General features: G+C 45.2%; 2 protein-coding genes across 3 annotated transcripts in view; both read left to right on the plus strand.

Moving 5' to 3' along the window:
• Positions 1–6,633, plus strand: part of Lta4h (leukotriene A4 hydrolase) — a 32,818-nt gene extending 26,185 nt beyond the window's left edge. Inside the window, exons 16-19 of one of the 2 annotated variants that reach the window (XM_027392631.2) lie at positions 3,058–3,153; positions 4,967–5,049; positions 5,726–5,830; positions 6,411–6,633. In XM_027392631.2, the coding sequence (XP_027248432.1) occupies positions 3,058–3,153; positions 4,967–5,049; positions 5,726–5,830; positions 6,411–6,528 (402 nt within the window). In that variant the 3' untranslated portion in view covers positions 6,529–6,633. The remainder of the gene's footprint in view (positions 1–3,057; positions 3,154–4,966; positions 5,050–5,725; positions 5,831–6,410) is intronic. The other variant, XM_027392632.2, reaches the window with a different exon arrangement.
• Positions 6,634–11,065: 4,432 nt separating this feature from the next.
• Hal (histidine ammonia-lyase) overlaps positions 11,066–16,014 on the plus strand; it is a 28,069-nt gene continuing 23,120 nt past the window's right edge. Inside the window, exons 1-8 of the mRNA XM_027392633.2 lie at positions 11,066–11,370; positions 11,893–11,953; positions 12,056–12,083; positions 12,375–12,449; positions 12,539–12,611; positions 12,719–12,785; positions 13,336–13,373; positions 13,941–14,066. Coding sequence (XP_027248434.1) covers positions 11,124–11,370; positions 11,893–11,953; positions 12,056–12,083; positions 12,375–12,449; positions 12,539–12,611; positions 12,719–12,785; positions 13,336–13,373; positions 13,941–14,066 — 715 coding nt within the window. The 5' untranslated portion in view covers positions 11,066–11,123. The remainder of the gene's footprint in view (positions 11,371–11,892; positions 11,954–12,055; positions 12,084–12,374; positions 12,450–12,538; positions 12,612–12,718; positions 12,786–13,335; positions 13,374–13,940; positions 14,067–16,014) is intronic.

Genomic DNA, 16,014 nt, shown 5'->3' on the forward strand with positions numbered 1-16,014 from the left:
AAATTAGATTTCTTCACAAATCACTTTTATGCTGAGCAATGAGCAGCGTGTGAAAGAGGCAGATGGAGTCATGGACTCAACAGAGGGCTCCCCCCACGCTGTGGGGGACTGAAATGCCCCATCCACATCAAGGAGGGCAGGAGAAGTGGAGGGGCACATTGTGGCGTCCCGGAGGGGTGGCATGGTTTTTCCATTATTTATTTATTTATTTGTTTGTTTGTTTTTCGAGACAGGGTTTCTCTGTGTAGCTTTGGAGCCTATCCTGGCACTCACTCTGGAGACCAGGCTGGCCTCGAACTCACAGAGATTCGCCTGCCTCTGCCTCCCGAGTGCTGGGATTAAAGGCGTTCGCCACCAACACCCGGCCGGTTTTATTAAAAAGCTCCATCAGAGCAGCACCATACGGAGCTGTCCTCTCTTTGGCGCCCTTCTTTCATTACTCTCCCTGTGTGCTGGGGACTTACCACTTAGGAGCACATCTGGCTGGCTTAGTCTAGGATGTGTGGGTGGGAGGAGCGAGGACCAGTGTGGGGATGGTTCAGACTGTGAGTATGTGTTCCCCATGGCCTAGACAGTGGGCAGTTCGTTTCACAGAGACCGGTAGGTGCTGATTATTTGACACTGTGTTTATTTATTTGCCTGTTCCTTCCACCAGTCTGTCGGCTCCTCGAGAGCAGGAATTGTCTCTATTTTTCCGTGTCCCTGGGACCATCCTCCTTTATCGGGAACCGATAGAGGGAAAACAAGATTGGAAGATTAATGTGCTTATCAGTCCAAGGAGTTGAAGATGTAACCTGTAGGCAGCAGTGGAATCTTTGAAGATTTCGAATTGTAAATGAAATGACCAGGATCTTAGATTGAGACCATTAATCTGTCAGTGTGGTGGGCGAGGATCAGCTAAAATGAAAAAGCCAGCTTGGGTAAGAAGGCCAGCCAGGGGGATATCAGAAGTTGTTCCTGTTCATTCAAGGATTCTGCATTTAGAACAGTGCAGAGATAAACACAGGTTGGAGAGAGGTTGGAGGTTTGATTTTTTTTTTTTTTTTTTTTAAATTAGCTAAGAAGTCAGTGGACTGAAAATGCAGTTCAGTGGCAGACCACTCCTTAGTGTGCACAAGCCCTTGGCTCAGACCTCAGTGCCCCCAACCCCAGCAAAATAACTAGAAGCAGATTAGATGTTGAATATTAGAAACGGGAGTAGAGCATTCCAGGTACTGGGAGAAAACCCTTAGAGACACGAGAAGAAAGCAAAGCAAGAGCGATAAGGCAGGAAAAGAAGCCAGACACCAGTGACAGATTCTCTAACTTAGCCTGGCCTCATGAGTCACCTGTGACCCCTGCATGCAGGAGACAGGCAGGAGGGTTGTAAATTCAGGGCCAGATCCATCATGAAACTTGTCAAAAAAGGAAGAAAGGAAGGAAAGACAGAAGGGAAAGAAGGCGGTCTCATTTGAAACCCTGTAAACTGTAAGCTTTTTGGAGACTCCAGTCATAACAGAGGTAAAGGAGTTGAGTTTCAATCCAACATCATGTGTCTTGGGTTTTGGTCAGGTCTCCCTGACCGCTGCTTCTCAAAAGGAAAAAAAAATGGGAATAAAGTCTTCTAAGAAGCTGTCTTTTGGAGAACTGGTTGGTTGTGCACATATGTACCTTGGTGGTGAATATTTTACCTGGAGTGGTGTTGAATTCGCTGGAAGGAGTTTAATAAATGGACTTTCGTTAATGTTTCAAAGTACTTAATTATTTGCATCCCAGGAGAGAAACCTGATTGCACACTTTGGCACATGAGCCTTGCTCTTTTAGTTCCACCTGTCTTAGCTCACACATGTGCCAGGGTGAGAAGAGTGGAAAACAGGACCCTTATCATGCGTCTCCTGGAACCTTTTGAAAAATCCATGCTGCTTGCTTGGTGCTGGAGAAGCGCTCACTGCTGTCCTCGGCTCTGATACTGCTTTGGGCCCAGCAGTGAGAGGCAGACAGTTATAAACATTTCATTTATCACAGGGAACAGACAGAGTTGGTAACTGTGAGGACATTAACCATGACTGTGCCCTCCTCAGTGCTTTTGTGGTTGGTTTTCCCAAATATTAAAGGACTGTATACATATATACACATCGGGGGTCTGGTGGCTCAGCGGCTAAAGCATTACTGATCAAGTGTGAGAATTGGAATTTGGATGGCCAACACCTGCATAAAAGGCAGACAGGCATGGTGGCCTGCTCCTCTAATCTCTGTCCTCAGCAGACAGAGACAGGGGGACCCCCAGGATAAGCTGGGCACCCCAAGGATATGCTCATTACCTAGACTCTGAATGAGAGAACATGCCTCAGAAAAGTGGAGAGTGAGCCGACCTCTGGCCTCCACACGCATGTACACACATACATATACACATACACACAAATACATACACACACACATACACACCACACACATACACACACATATACACCACACACAAACACACACATATATACCACATACACACACACATATACACAAACATACACACACCCACACATACATATACACACACCCACACATCCACACATACATATACAGACACACATGCACACACACATACACATATACCTGCATGCACACAATACACATGTAAAAATAAAAAGGAATATATACGTAGAAAACAAGTGATAAGTCTTAACCAGCCATAAAGCTGTCGCTGTGTGCCAACACACATATGAGAGGCAGAGCCATTTTGGAGTCTATGGAGCACCTGCCCTACTCTTCATTTGTCCTATAAAATGTCACCTCTGTGTCAATTGGCTTATAAGTGAGTTGGCATGCTTTATGTCATGTTTCTTTGCTTCGGAAATCACAACATCTGAAAAGCAAAAAACGGTGACAGTCCCTGCATTCCTACTGTGAATAGTCTGCCTTTTCATGAGTAACGTCTGCCTTTTAGGTTGTAGTGATTCAGTGTCGGATTGCGTAAGCTTAGATGTAAATTTATTTGATTTTCTTAACTGTCACTTTTATGTCAGACTAACAATATCGTAAAGTTATGCCTGAACAGGAATAACCTGGCAATGTTTATTTCAGGCCAAAGAGGAGGACTTAAGTTCGTTCAGCATCTCGGACCTGAAGGATCTCTCGTCCCATCAGCTGAATGAGTTCCTGGCGCAAGTGCTTCAGAAAGTGAGTACCAGCTCCCACGCTGGAGCTGAAGGTGGATGCAGAGGCTCAGTGTGGGTGCTGTCCCCAGCACAGAATAAAATACTCACGAGGAAACTCATGGGGAAAGAAGTTACGTAGTCCACTTTAAAAAAAAAAAAATTAAAGTATGTGTTGGATTATTTTCTGATTAGTACTGTGCCAAATCAGAACATATATAAGAAAGGATAATCCTTGTTCTAGAAAATCACTGGGAGGGGAAGGTTTGTGACGATGATAACAGCAGGGTTGTGATTTGGTGTTAGCAGAAGGGTTGAGCTAATATCAGCTGATGGAGCCATGTTAAATGAACAGTAGGGCTGGGTGAGGAAGTTCACAGAGCCGGGAGGCATCATATGTGACTAATCTCAAATCCTAAGCTAAGAAATTTAGATTCTGTTCTGGCCAGTTAGAAGGGGTTAGAATGAGAGTCACTTTGATTAGATTATGGGTTATGAAAACTAGCCAGCAAGAGATGTGAAGGCTGTAGGGGGTAAAGTCAGTTGGAAGGCACGAGGGAGTCAAGTGGTGAAGGAGGAGAGACCAGAGCAGAGGAGAGAGACCATGCAGCATGGAAACGCAGTGTCTTATGGCTCGCTGGATTTGGAGGTTGGCAGGAAAGAATCCAAGTAGATTTTAAGTTCAAATCCAGATAGCCAGAAGAATACATGAAAGTGAAGGGAAATCAAAGGACCTAGAGAGGGGTTGGGGTTTGAACCATCATTTCCTTTGGGATTGCTAGTATTGGTACAGAACCTAGCAGAAGATATTGAGGCCACAGAGTAAGAGAAAGTTTGTTTTTAGTGCACCGGGCATCAGCTCTATAGCTTTCTGTAATGTTGTATAGCTTTCTAGGTGTGGCCTAGGATGGAGAAGAGGAAAACCAGATGGGCTGATGGGAAGGGGTTTGGCAAAATGAGAGTAGGGATGTCTGGGAGGTGGCCATCATTGGCTGGCCTACCAGCGTGGATTGGGAATTGAAATGTCCATGTGGGAGCTAATATACTAACTTGGAATAGGCCTAGCCGTTAGTGAGAATGAAGGTGGCTGGTGCATAGGCGGTCCTGTCAGGTAAGGAGGTTACAGTGGGGGAGGGGCAGCCCTCTCTAGGGACCTCAGCATGTCCTCTGTAGGAATCTCCGATTCTGTCTGTCCAAATTGAACTCATCTCCTTTCCTTTTCCAAACTTGTTTCCCCTTTAGTGTGGGTTAACATGAGCGCAGGAGGGTCAGGTATCCTCTGAAATTGTATCTAGGCATTTGCATTTATATGGTAAATGCACCCTACCCCACCCCAACTCATCCCACATTACTCATCCCAAAGGGGTCAATGATATGAAAAGTTAAGGGCAGCCATTTCAAAAGGAGATAGATAATCTAAAAGTGATCTTACAGGACTAGACAAACATAAAGCCCATCAGCAAAGGCAACCAGCGACGAAAATGTAAGGACATGTGATCTATCTAAAGAGTGGGATAAATTTAAGCTATGTAGGATGGGGGAAGATCCTAAAGGATTCTGGAACGATCTAGAAAGTCTGAGGAGAATAACCTGCCTTTGTTTCTCTTAAGTTCTCCACAAAGTAGCTTGTCCCCATGTCCCCAGGAGAGCATCCTGTTCAGGAATTAGTTGCTAGAGATTTATGTTAGTGGGCATCTGTTTTACTTTACCCTCGTCCAGCATACTTCTATATTATAAGGTATTTAGGACTTTAACATGGCTAAGAATTTCTCTCCAGCTCCTTTCTTCCAGGGAATCCTGTTGAAATGATCCGTCACATTTCTTCATTTTGCTCTTAGGCACCTCTCCCATTGGGGCACATAAAGCGAATGCAAGAGGTGTACAACTTCAATGCCATTAACAATTCTGAAATACGATTCAGGTACATCATTTTAACTTGTCTCTGTGGAAGAAAGCAGAATGCTAGCTTAAACCGTGGAGAAAGGGAAAGCAGAGCCTGAGAGCCCTTAATTCTTGAAAATCCCTTGTCACATCCAGCTACATAGATAATCATAGTGTATTGAAGGGATAGTGGTGATGTATAACATGATGATATTAATCTTTTTGCTAGACCTTGTTCCAAGCTACCCTCCGCTTAAAAAATTAGAATGCAGAGTTCAGTGGTAAATAGGTTTCCTTTCCCAAGTAAACAGGTTAACACTGAATGGGCATGGCTAGAAACCTTTGATTCTGTAATATGTTAACCATCCTTAATTCAGATTTGTAGTGTAAGGTTTAATCAAAGTTACTTCCTTCAGAAAACTGACTTTATAAGCCACACAAACACTTCTATAGGCCAAGCCTAACACTTGATCTTTCCCAAGTACCAGCTCCTCCTCCTTTCCTTCTCCAGTTGTTAGCTGTGTGTGTGCATGTGGAATGGTGTTGTGAAAGTGCGCGCTGTGATTATGACGCGGTTGTTAGCTGTGGATGTGCAGTGTAGAATGATGGTGTAAAAGTGCGCGATGCGATTATGATCGTCATGAATGTTTAGGAATACCAGTCATTTCCTTCCCTCCTCATCTTCTCTCCCACACCCCCAAAAACCCTTCTTTCAGATGGTTACGGCTCTGCATTCAATCGAAATGGGAGGAAGCCATTCCTTTGGCTCTAAAAATGGCAACTGAACAAGGAAGGATGAAATTTACACGACCTTTATTCAAGTAAGGCCAAATTGAACTGTGCCTCATAGTTATGCGAGGGATGGGAAGCAGACTGGGAAGACATTTCTTGTTAAATACTTTTGTAAAGGGTTGCACCTGTGCTCCATGGTAGAGCCCTTAGCATGCCCGAGGCCCTAGTTTCACCACCTGGTCCTACCTGATAACACCTGTAGCGTAATTTTAAGTATTATTTCAAGTTGATTTTCATGAATAAGGAATTGATACTTGTGACCATTAAAATTTTAAAATAATGTTATTAGCTGTTTCAGAAGCATGATGTGTGATTGGCTACTATAGGTCTAGACAAGATGAAAAGGAAATAAACTCGACAGTCTTAGATACACAGAAGATTTTTGAAAGTAGAAAATTTGGTGAGTGGGGGGCAAGGAAGTGTCTAAAATTAACTATAAAGAGAAATTTGCACATAAAGTAGGCTCTTTGAGTCAAGTGTGGTTTGATACTGGGGTGATACTTAGTTATTCTGCTGTGACTTTTAATTTAACGTCGGTATTGACATGATTTTTCTTTCCTCTTTCCACCTCTCTTCCCTTTGTCTCTCTCCTTTCTCTTTGCTCTGCAGGGATCTTGCTGCCTTTGACAAATCTCATGATCAAGCTGTCCGCGCCTACCAAGAGCATAAAGCCAGTATGCATCCCGTGACTGCGATGCTGGTGGGGAAAGATTTGAAGGTGGATTAAGGACCTGATGGTTGCCTATTTTAAGAAATTTTTCTCCTTTTTTTTTTCTTTCTTTTTTTTAAATTGAACCTGTGAAGAAATACAAAATTTTAGCTCTCGTTGTAATTTAAAATGTCTTCATTGTTTTTTTTTTATTATTTTCTCATGATTTCACTAAAATTCTCTACCTTTTAAAAATAATGTGGTATATTCTTTGTAACTTTATTGAACTTTAGTGAACTTTATAAGTTTTAATATTTATTTAGAGCAGGATCTTACTCCATAGCCCAGGCTGACTTTGAAGTTGGCATCCCCTTCTCAGCTTTCCACCTGCTAAGATTATAGGTGTATGCTACCACACCCAATAGAAGTTTCAAATTTCTATATTAGGCTTGTCTTTCTTCTCAGGGTAATTACAAAATATTTGGACACATTACTTACCTAATGTTGTATTAATGTTCTCCTGGCAAACTGATTATTTTTACATTTGAATTTGCCAACAGACCAAAAATTCTGCACGACCAGTGTTTTGCTTTTTATTTTAGCTTTTAAAATGTGTATTTGTGAGTGCGTGTGTCTGTGTGCAGGTATACATATGTACACACCACAAAGGCCAAAGGGCATCTCCTCAGGCACCGTCCACATTTTTTTTAAGACAGGTTCTCTCCCTGGCAACTGGACAAGTAAGCTAGGCTAGCTGGCCCACAAGCCTACCTTCACCTCAGTAGCCCTGAGATTTAATGTGGGTCCTGGGGTCAAACTTAAGTCTTTGCAAGGCAAGCATTTTGTCAGCTGCATTATCTCCCTGGCCTGGAGTTCTGCTTTTTTAATAACTTAAACATGATCCCTTGGATTTGCTATCACCAGCCATGTTGGGATGGGATAGGTTCTCCTTCCAGGTGTGTAAGCCCTAGTAGGAGCCTGATCTTCCCAATTTCAGTTCCATCCTGCAGGTCCAGCACCCTTGCCCCAGCTGGTCTCGTGTTCCTTCCAGACAGCACTGCAGAGCCATCAGCACTCCTGTCTCGTGTGCCTCCCTTATCCACACTGGACCCCTCTCACCCATGTTACACATGAACAGACCACAATTCCAAATTCTCCACTTGAGCCCATCCTGGTCAAATAAACTGTAGCCAAGGGGAGGAGTGTTGTCTTAGAGTATAAGCTTGGGTGAACGTGTATCGTTACTGGATACCCCCAAAATGTGAAGGTTAAGAACACACCAAAGATGGGGCGTGCATCAGAAGTTCCTGCCCAATCCTGGAATCCTGGGAGGTCTTTGCTCCTGTTCTAACAGTTGTGTTCCTTTGGTGGACTTCCTGTTTGCCCATACTCGGCTCTTACTTGTAGTTCTTCTCTGGAACCGGCAGAGGGCGCCAAAGACATTCCCACTACAGGTTTACCTAGGACTGAGGAAGTCTTCACACTGGCTCAAGTTCAGTTGATAAGTTATGTCCCTAGTTGTCTCTGTGTCAGATCAAATGCACAGAATCACCAGAGGAAGTAAAAGATAGGAAGTTTCTAAATGATGCAAAAACCAAACACACACACACACACACACACACACACACACACACACACACACACAGCTGGTTATGCTAACAGAGGCTGGAAAAGAATTCCACCTACCTAGCCTTAGGTGGTTTTAGAAAAGTCTCAGCAGATGGTGGGAGTGCCAACTTGTACAGCCACTTTGGAAATCAGTATGGTGACTCCTCAAGAAAATGGGAAACAGTCTACCACAAGATCCAGCAATTCCACTCCTAGGCATATACCCAAAAGAAGCACATTCATACAACAAAGACATCTGTTCAACCATGTTCATAGCAGCACTATTTGTAATAGCCAGAAAGTGGAAGCAGCCTAGATGCCCTCAACCGAAGAATGGATAGAGAAAATGTGGTACATTTACACAATGGAGTACTACTCAGCAGAAAAAAACAATGGAATCTTGAAATTTGCAGGAAAATGGATGGAACTGGAAGAAACCATTGTGAGTGAGGTAACCCAATCACAAAAAGACAAACATGATATGTACTCACTCATGTGGATTTTAGACATAGAGTAAGGGATTACCAGCCTACAATCCACACTGCCAGAGAAACTAGTAAACTAGGAAGACCCTAAAAGAGACAAACTTTGTCCCCTGGAGAAGGGGAAAGGGTCAAGATCCCCTGAGCAAATTGAGAGCTCCAGAAGAGGGGGGAGGAAGCTACGAGAGTTAGAAGGGAAGAAGAGGAAGGAAGAGCAGAGGTCATGAGGGAGCAGAAAGATTGAGTCAGGTGCAGATTAGAAGAAAGGATTTGTGATAGGTAGGGTTTTAGTTGGGGGGGTGGTAGGGGAGGAAGGGAGGGAGAAGGGAACTGGGATCGTCATGTAATTCAATCTTGTTTGTAATTCAAATATATATATATATATATATACATATATATATATATATATATATAAAAGAAAAGTCTAAGCAGAAACAATAGAGTAGTAGTCATCTGCCAAGCAAAGTAAACTGTAGAGTATGAGGAGAAAGAACGACAAATTTGCCACATGGTGTCTGGGGCCTGTGTGGAGAGCCCCCACATGGCTGAGAGGGACAAATTGCCAGAAACTGGTATCATCTTGGAACTACTCACAATCTGGGCCTACCTGGGATGTCACCAGTAGTTTGGGTGACCTTCCAACCTGAAGGGTGGTTTGGCATCTCACTCTTTACGAGTCTGCTCATCTCCAGACACCAAGCCTGTGAGCATGCCTCAGACCTTATTTCGTCTGCAGCACCTGGCACAGCACTTGACACCTTACAGGTGTTCAAAAAGGACTTGGTGAATGAATGAATGAATGAATGAATGAATGAATGAATGAGGGCAGAATGGAGGTGGTTCACCTCTAAGGGCCACAGTTTTCCCAGAAATGTAAAAAGATGAGACATCTGTCTGGGAATTAGATGCACGTTTGAGGGGAAAGGAGTTACCTTGCAGGAGGCATGAGTCAAAGGGTGAGGCCATTCACTGTCCACATGACCACAGGACTTGTTGCAACAGTCTGCTGGGGTAAGCAGATGACAATCCAGCATGACATGGGGCATGGGCTTCAACCCAAATATAGACATAGATTCAGGCTTACCAAGGACCTTGAAGTTGCTAAGCACGACCATATGAGCAACTAGGGTAACTTTGTAAACAGTGTGATTCAAGAAAAGAAGGAAGGGTTAACCAGAAGTTGGGGTCATGGGCAGAGATGAATTAGTTAAGGCCATGTCCTGAAGGTGGGATCCTGGAACTGAAGATAACGATAACGTCTCTATCAAAACTATGAAGTTGCCAATTGCAGGGCGAAGTCGGGGTGTGGCTATATGATGAGCACACTTTGATTAGACTGATGATGAGACACTGGATTCGGATGTGGGTGTTGGCAGAAGCAACTGTATCTCATTGTAAAGGAGAAACGGGCAGGACTTCTGTTGGAATGATCAGATTTCTCTGAACTGACATAGTACTAAAGTGCACACAAATCTGAATCCTTTTTCACTCCATCCGTGTTCCTTCCTTAACACTGGTGGGGAAGGGTTAAGTAGGGACAGGGGGTGGCAGTTATTTGCGGTGAAGAAGGTTAGTTAAATTGGGGATATCCAGGTGCCAAGATAAGGAATATTCACAAAAGAACTGAGGTCTTGTGGGTGTTATCAGTCCAAGTCCCCTGGAGAGTAATCCCAAACACTTCTGTGGCATCCCCATCCAGCAGGCGCTTATCCTAGGGTTGACACCCGAGTTCACTTTGTCTCCAGCCCATTGGGATAGGTAGCATTATCTCCATTTTATAGGTAAGGAAGCTGAAGCCCAGAGAAGTCAAGTAGACCGCAGAGCCAGGATTTATCCCAATAGATGCTGCGGAGCACAGCAGTCAACAGTGTGCCTTTGGATGAGGAAACACGCTGATAATTCACTCACCCTAGGGCAGTAAACTGTGCGTGCATCTAGACACACCTGTAGTTTTGAAAATGGTCTCTGGCCTTCTCAGCCCTCTTGTGCAGTGGCAGCTCAGAAGTACAAATCAGTGTCCAGGGAGGCATTGCCCAACACGCGTTTGTGAGTTGAATAAATAAATGAATGAGGATTGCCACACTCCCAGGTGTCACAATTGACGGAGGGGATGCCTTTTACCAATTGGGTAATTCCATGAAGAGGGGAACATGGTGTTTATGAGCAGCTCTCAAGGCAGAACTCAGAAAGGGGGAGAGAACTGGGGACCCTAGTCAGGAGGGACACTCACAGGGCTCAGGCCTCCGAGGTGAGAGATCCTGTTCTTTCTGCCTGCAGGGCTGCATTGAAGGTGGGCTCGCCTAACCATATCCCTCTCTCCAGCCCCTAGTTCAACTTCCAAAAAGGCCAAAGGAACAACAGAGACCACAATAAATATTTGTTCAAAGTGTGAACGAGTAAAAGCAAGCGAGGGAAGGGGTGTGTTTTGAAAATCCATTCTCAGTCTCTCTGCCAACCACACCCCAGCAGGCACTCCCCTCCGGGGTAAAGGATAAAGGCTCTCCTGTCTGGGACAGTAAGGAAGGAGCCAGCACTTGTTTGCAGGGGCCTGTTGCTCAGAGGAGCTGTTAGAGTAGCCGAGCCATGCCTAGGTACACGGTGCATGTGCGTGGGGAATGGCTGGCAGTGCCCTGCCAGGATGGGAAGCTCACTGTAGGCTGGCTGGGCCGCGAGGCTGTGCGGCGCTACATGAAGAACAAACCCGACAATGGTGGCTTCGCCTCCGTGGATGAAGTGAGCTTCCTCGTGCGGCGGTGCAAGGGTCTGGGCCTGTTGGACAATGAGGACATGCTGGAGGTGGCCTTGGAGGACAATGAGTTCGTAGAAGTGGGTGAGTGGCCCGCAGGGGAAAGGGATGAACTGCCATGGCATGGCCTGGAGGAAGTCACCCTCGTGTCAGGGAAAATGATGAGAAAAAATAGGCTTGAGTACTTGACCTGGGAAACCTCAAGCTAAGCTTCTCATCTACCTTGTCCTCAGCCTGCAATAGGTGTAGAGAGGCAAGTCATAAGTGACAAGAGTCTGCACTTGAACCTAAGACTGCAGACCGGAATCCCCCTGCAATTACAGATTTCTTCTGCCATCAGGTTAGCCTTGTCAGACCTGTGCCCGAGATTTCAGATTTAAAAGAAGTGGCTGCCAGAGTGGAAGCGGGCTAGAACTGATCTTCCACCGATGTCCCTCGCCTATCTGCTGTTTGCTTTCCTGTATAAAGACACCAAGGCCATGGGGAAATGTAGAAAGTCACGTGCCAGCAGCCATGGCTATGCAATGCAAGCTCAGAGCATGGAGGGGCCATTCCTGGTTCTGGCAGCAGCCCAAATGTGGCCCCTCTCTCCCCTTTTTGTTTCAGTCATCGAAGGCGATATAATGTCTCCAGACTTCATTCCTTCACAGCCAGAAGGAGTTTTCCTGTATCCTTTCTGATTCCACTTTGGTGGACACTGGGGGCTGGACCTACCATGGTGGGACGGAGCTTTTCCACATGGCCAGTGTGTTCCTTTACCTGGGTTCAGATACAGCAAATACCGGGAGCCTGAAAGGGTAAGCTGCAAGCTACTTTTCTTTTTGTGCGGAAAATGAAGTCTGGTGCCACAATACCCCTCCCCTTTAAAGAAGAGGGGGTGCGTACCTGAGTGAATACCCCAAGTAAGGACAGAGTGGTACTACTGGGAACCTGGCCTTGCTTTCCTGACTTTTCTTGCCCAGTCTCCCTGTAAGCCAGCCATGATCTTAGTTAGCACTGCAATAATAAAATATTTTCAACGTCAGACTGTGTCCAGGGCCACCCCAACCTCACCCCCAGACTCAATGTGATTCACTCCTTTTGTGCAGTACATTGCCTTAGATGGGGACAGTCTGAGCACAGAGGATCTGGTCAACTTGGGAAAGGGACATTACAAGATAAAGGTATGTGGGGAAGGGAAAGGACAGTTCCCTCCTATTTCCACTGGCCATGGGAGACCTTCACATACTCGCTCTGGCCAATGCTTTCCTAGCTCACCTCAACTGCTGAGAAGAAAGTGCAACAGTCGAGGGAAGTCATCGACAGCATCATAAAAGAAAAAACAGGTACCTTTTTCTCGAGATGTTCTAACATTCTTTTTACGGACAAATGTAACTATGAAACACCTCAGTTGAATCTAATCATGAGGGTGTCTGCTTATTTTTTATTCCAGTTGTTTACGGCATCACCACAGGTTTTGGGAAATTTGCCAGAACAGTAATCCCTGTCCATAAGCTACAGTAAGTCTCAGGTGCATGCATTCACCACTCGTCTGCCCCCAACTTAGAGAGTTCACTTCCACGGAGATCATTTCGTTGAACACTTGCTTTAGACCAGATGTTCTCAACCTTCCTAATGCTGCGACTCTTTAAAACAGTTCTTCATGTTGTGGTGACCCCCAACCATAACATTATTTCGTTGCTACTTCATGGCTGTAATTTTGCTACCCTTGTGAATCATAATGTAAACAGCTGATATGCAGGATAGTTGATATGCCACCACCAAAGAAGTCGCAACCCATATGTTGAGAACCGCTGCTTTAGACCAAGCACTGGGTAACAAATTCTCACTCAACCCTGGAAGACAGCCAAGCTCCTCATGTATCTTGGTGAACAGAGTGAGTCTTGAGTTGACTTGTACCCAACTCATCCTGACAGAACCAGACCTACTGTTTCCTTCACTGCATGAGGCTGCCCATCTAAAGTCTTAACCATTATTCCCTTTATATTCCCAGCTGAGGGGGCATGTTCACCCAAGGTATCTAAGAGGGTTGTCATCTTTCTCTTCCAGGGAGCTTCAGGTCAACTTAGTTCGTTCACATTCTTCAGGTAAATTGTTTCTGGTATTGGGTGACAGCTAAATCACATCAGATCACGTGGTTGACTAGCCTAAAGGCACTCCAAGGGCTGGGTGCTGGGGACCCAGGAGTGTGAGCAGATGGCATCAGCCCAGACCAACGTCGTGCTACAGCTCAGAAAGCAGAATGGGCCTGGTGGAGGGATGGGCTTGAGATAGGAGCATGTATCCAGTCCTATGAAGAGAGTGGTGTATCTAGGGGAGAGAACGAAGGCTAGCATTTGGGACATGAGGTAGGTAGGATGAGCCCAGGGTCCATAACACTGGAGGAGCCAAGGTCTATCTTCAGTATTCTGAAGGCATTTGGGCAGGTAAGATTCACTGAAGGAAGGAATTGAGAAGGAGAACCTGGGCCTCTAGCTTGGTATGGACAAGGCTTTGAGGAGCCAGACGTAGGGAGCACCATCCATCCAGCTTCAGAAAGCCAGGAGAAGACTGGCAAAAGTGGGGAAAGCCCCAAGAGGTAGGGGCAGGCAGGGGGTGAGGGCTTTGTTATTGCTTTCTTTTTTCTTGAAGAAAATGACAATTCTGCTTTGTAGGTGTTGGGAAACCACTCAGTCCTGAGAGGTGTCGGATGCTCTTGGCTCTGAGGATCAACGTTTTAGCCAAAGGATACAGTGGGATTTCCTTGGAGACCCTGAAGCAAGTTATTGAAGCATTTAATGGTGAGGCAATGAATCCTTAGTTTGGCCTTTCAGAGAAGTTGGCCACACCCCAAAAGTAGATTGGGATGACTAGATGCCAACACTAAAAAGGAGACAATCAAGATGAGTGTAAAACGGGTTTGGCTAGAAGGAGAACCAGTTTTCAGGTAGCAAAAATGGCAGCTCTAGTTATTCCCGTAAGTGTCAACCCATCTTGTGGTAGCTTTTAACATAAGCATGAGTCCCACCAGCATGCCAATGCATTCAGGCCTACACAGAGCTGTCTACTCAATGGTGCCCATATATGATGGGAGAAATTGCACCAAATCATTCATGAACATAATTCCTGGATTATGCCCATCCCAAAGACAGTGGTTCCAGTTGGTTCTCGGGCATCTGAACTCTCAATGTTCCCCCCAGATGATGGACAAGTTGTACTTGCACATGGAAATCTAACTTTGTAAAAAGGTAGGCCATAATGTGAAGAGGCTAATAATAGATTTAGCCATGAAGCCATTGTGGGATAGGATGTGATGCAACCCAACTCAGTCCTAAAAGGGGAGACCAGATTTGCAAGGCTCAGGAAGCTGTCCCTTCACACCACAAAGGATAAAACATGAGGTCAATGGGAATCCAAGGGATCCTTGTGGGAAAGGGATGGGAAAAGAAATTAGGTCTCAGCCAGGCATTGGTGGTGCACGTCTTTAATCCCAACACTCGGGAGGCAGAAGCAGGTGGATCTCTGTGAGTTCAAGGCCAGCCTGGTCTACAGGGCGAGTTCCAGGATGGGCTCCAAGGCTACAGAGAAAGCCTGTCTCAAAAAACAAAAACAAACAAGAAATTAGGTCTCATGTCATGCAGAGAAGAGCAGATGTTTGAGTTCCTATGCAGACGGCACAGGGGACTCAGTGAAGGTCACAGTCTACAGGCCATAGGGGATGTCTGCACAGATCCATAGTGGTCACAGTACCCACCTACAAGCTCTGCTCCACCACAAGCCTCAAACCCAAGACAGTAGAACTCCAACCTTGAACACACCTGTGCCATGACAGATGCCTTTAAGGCATTTCTGGGTCCCTGCTGCTCCGGGAATTGCCCAGGTCAGGTATAGTCTGGAATCTGGCCCAGGTTGGCACTAATGTGTCTAACTGATGTTATTCAGCAACAGCTGTGGAAACAATCACCATCAGGACTTTATTTTAGGAAACAGAAGCCTCCTTTTGGGGGGTAACTTTTGGGAAAAATTCTAAAAAATCGCACATGTGTATGCATAAGTGGTCATAGTGTATGGGGTGGTAACTGACTGCACAGAAAGAGAGAGTTTTGCCTGTGAATTTCTTGTTAAAGAACTTTGTTAATAGTACTTCAGTGTGCCACATCCTTCTAGAACCATCAATGACTTTTAAAGTAAACACAGTTTTTAAGCATTCTCTAACAGCTTTTAATAACTGTATATAATCACATAAATGTCCCTTAATTCTGTATTTTGATTATTTCTAAATTTTTGCTCTTATAAACCAGAGTGTGATGATCAACAGCTAATTTATGGTTGTGTTTCTGCGATATTGGGAGAATCCTAGGAGTTGGGTCATGACAACATGAGCACCACGTCCTTCCCCTCGGATGCCTGTTCCCATATACACATTTCTCTCTCCTTCCTTCCTCCTGTCTCTCTCCCTCCTTCCCTTCCTTTTTCTTCTTTTCTTATTTCCCCCACACTCCCCTTTTCATAACAGCTCAGCTGATTCTCTCTTTCTGTCTATCTGTCTGTTATTCAAGACAGGCTTTCTCTGTGTAGCCCTGGCTATTCTGGAACTCTCTGTGAGACCAGGCTGGCCTCGAACTCAGAGATCCACCAGCCTCTGCCTCCTGACTGTTGGGATTAAAGGTGTGCGCCATCACCACCTGGCTCAGCTGCTTCTCTTAAACATTAGTTGTGCTTGAGAAATGATCATTCTTGGATATGTAG

Source organism: Cricetulus griseus (genome assembly GCF_003668045.3).
Source record: "Cricetulus griseus strain 17A/GY chromosome 1 unlocalized genomic scaffold, alternate assembly CriGri-PICRH-1.0 chr1_0, whole genome shotgun sequence".
Classification (NCBI taxonomy): domain Eukaryota; kingdom Metazoa; phylum Chordata; class Mammalia; order Rodentia; family Cricetidae; genus Cricetulus; species Cricetulus griseus.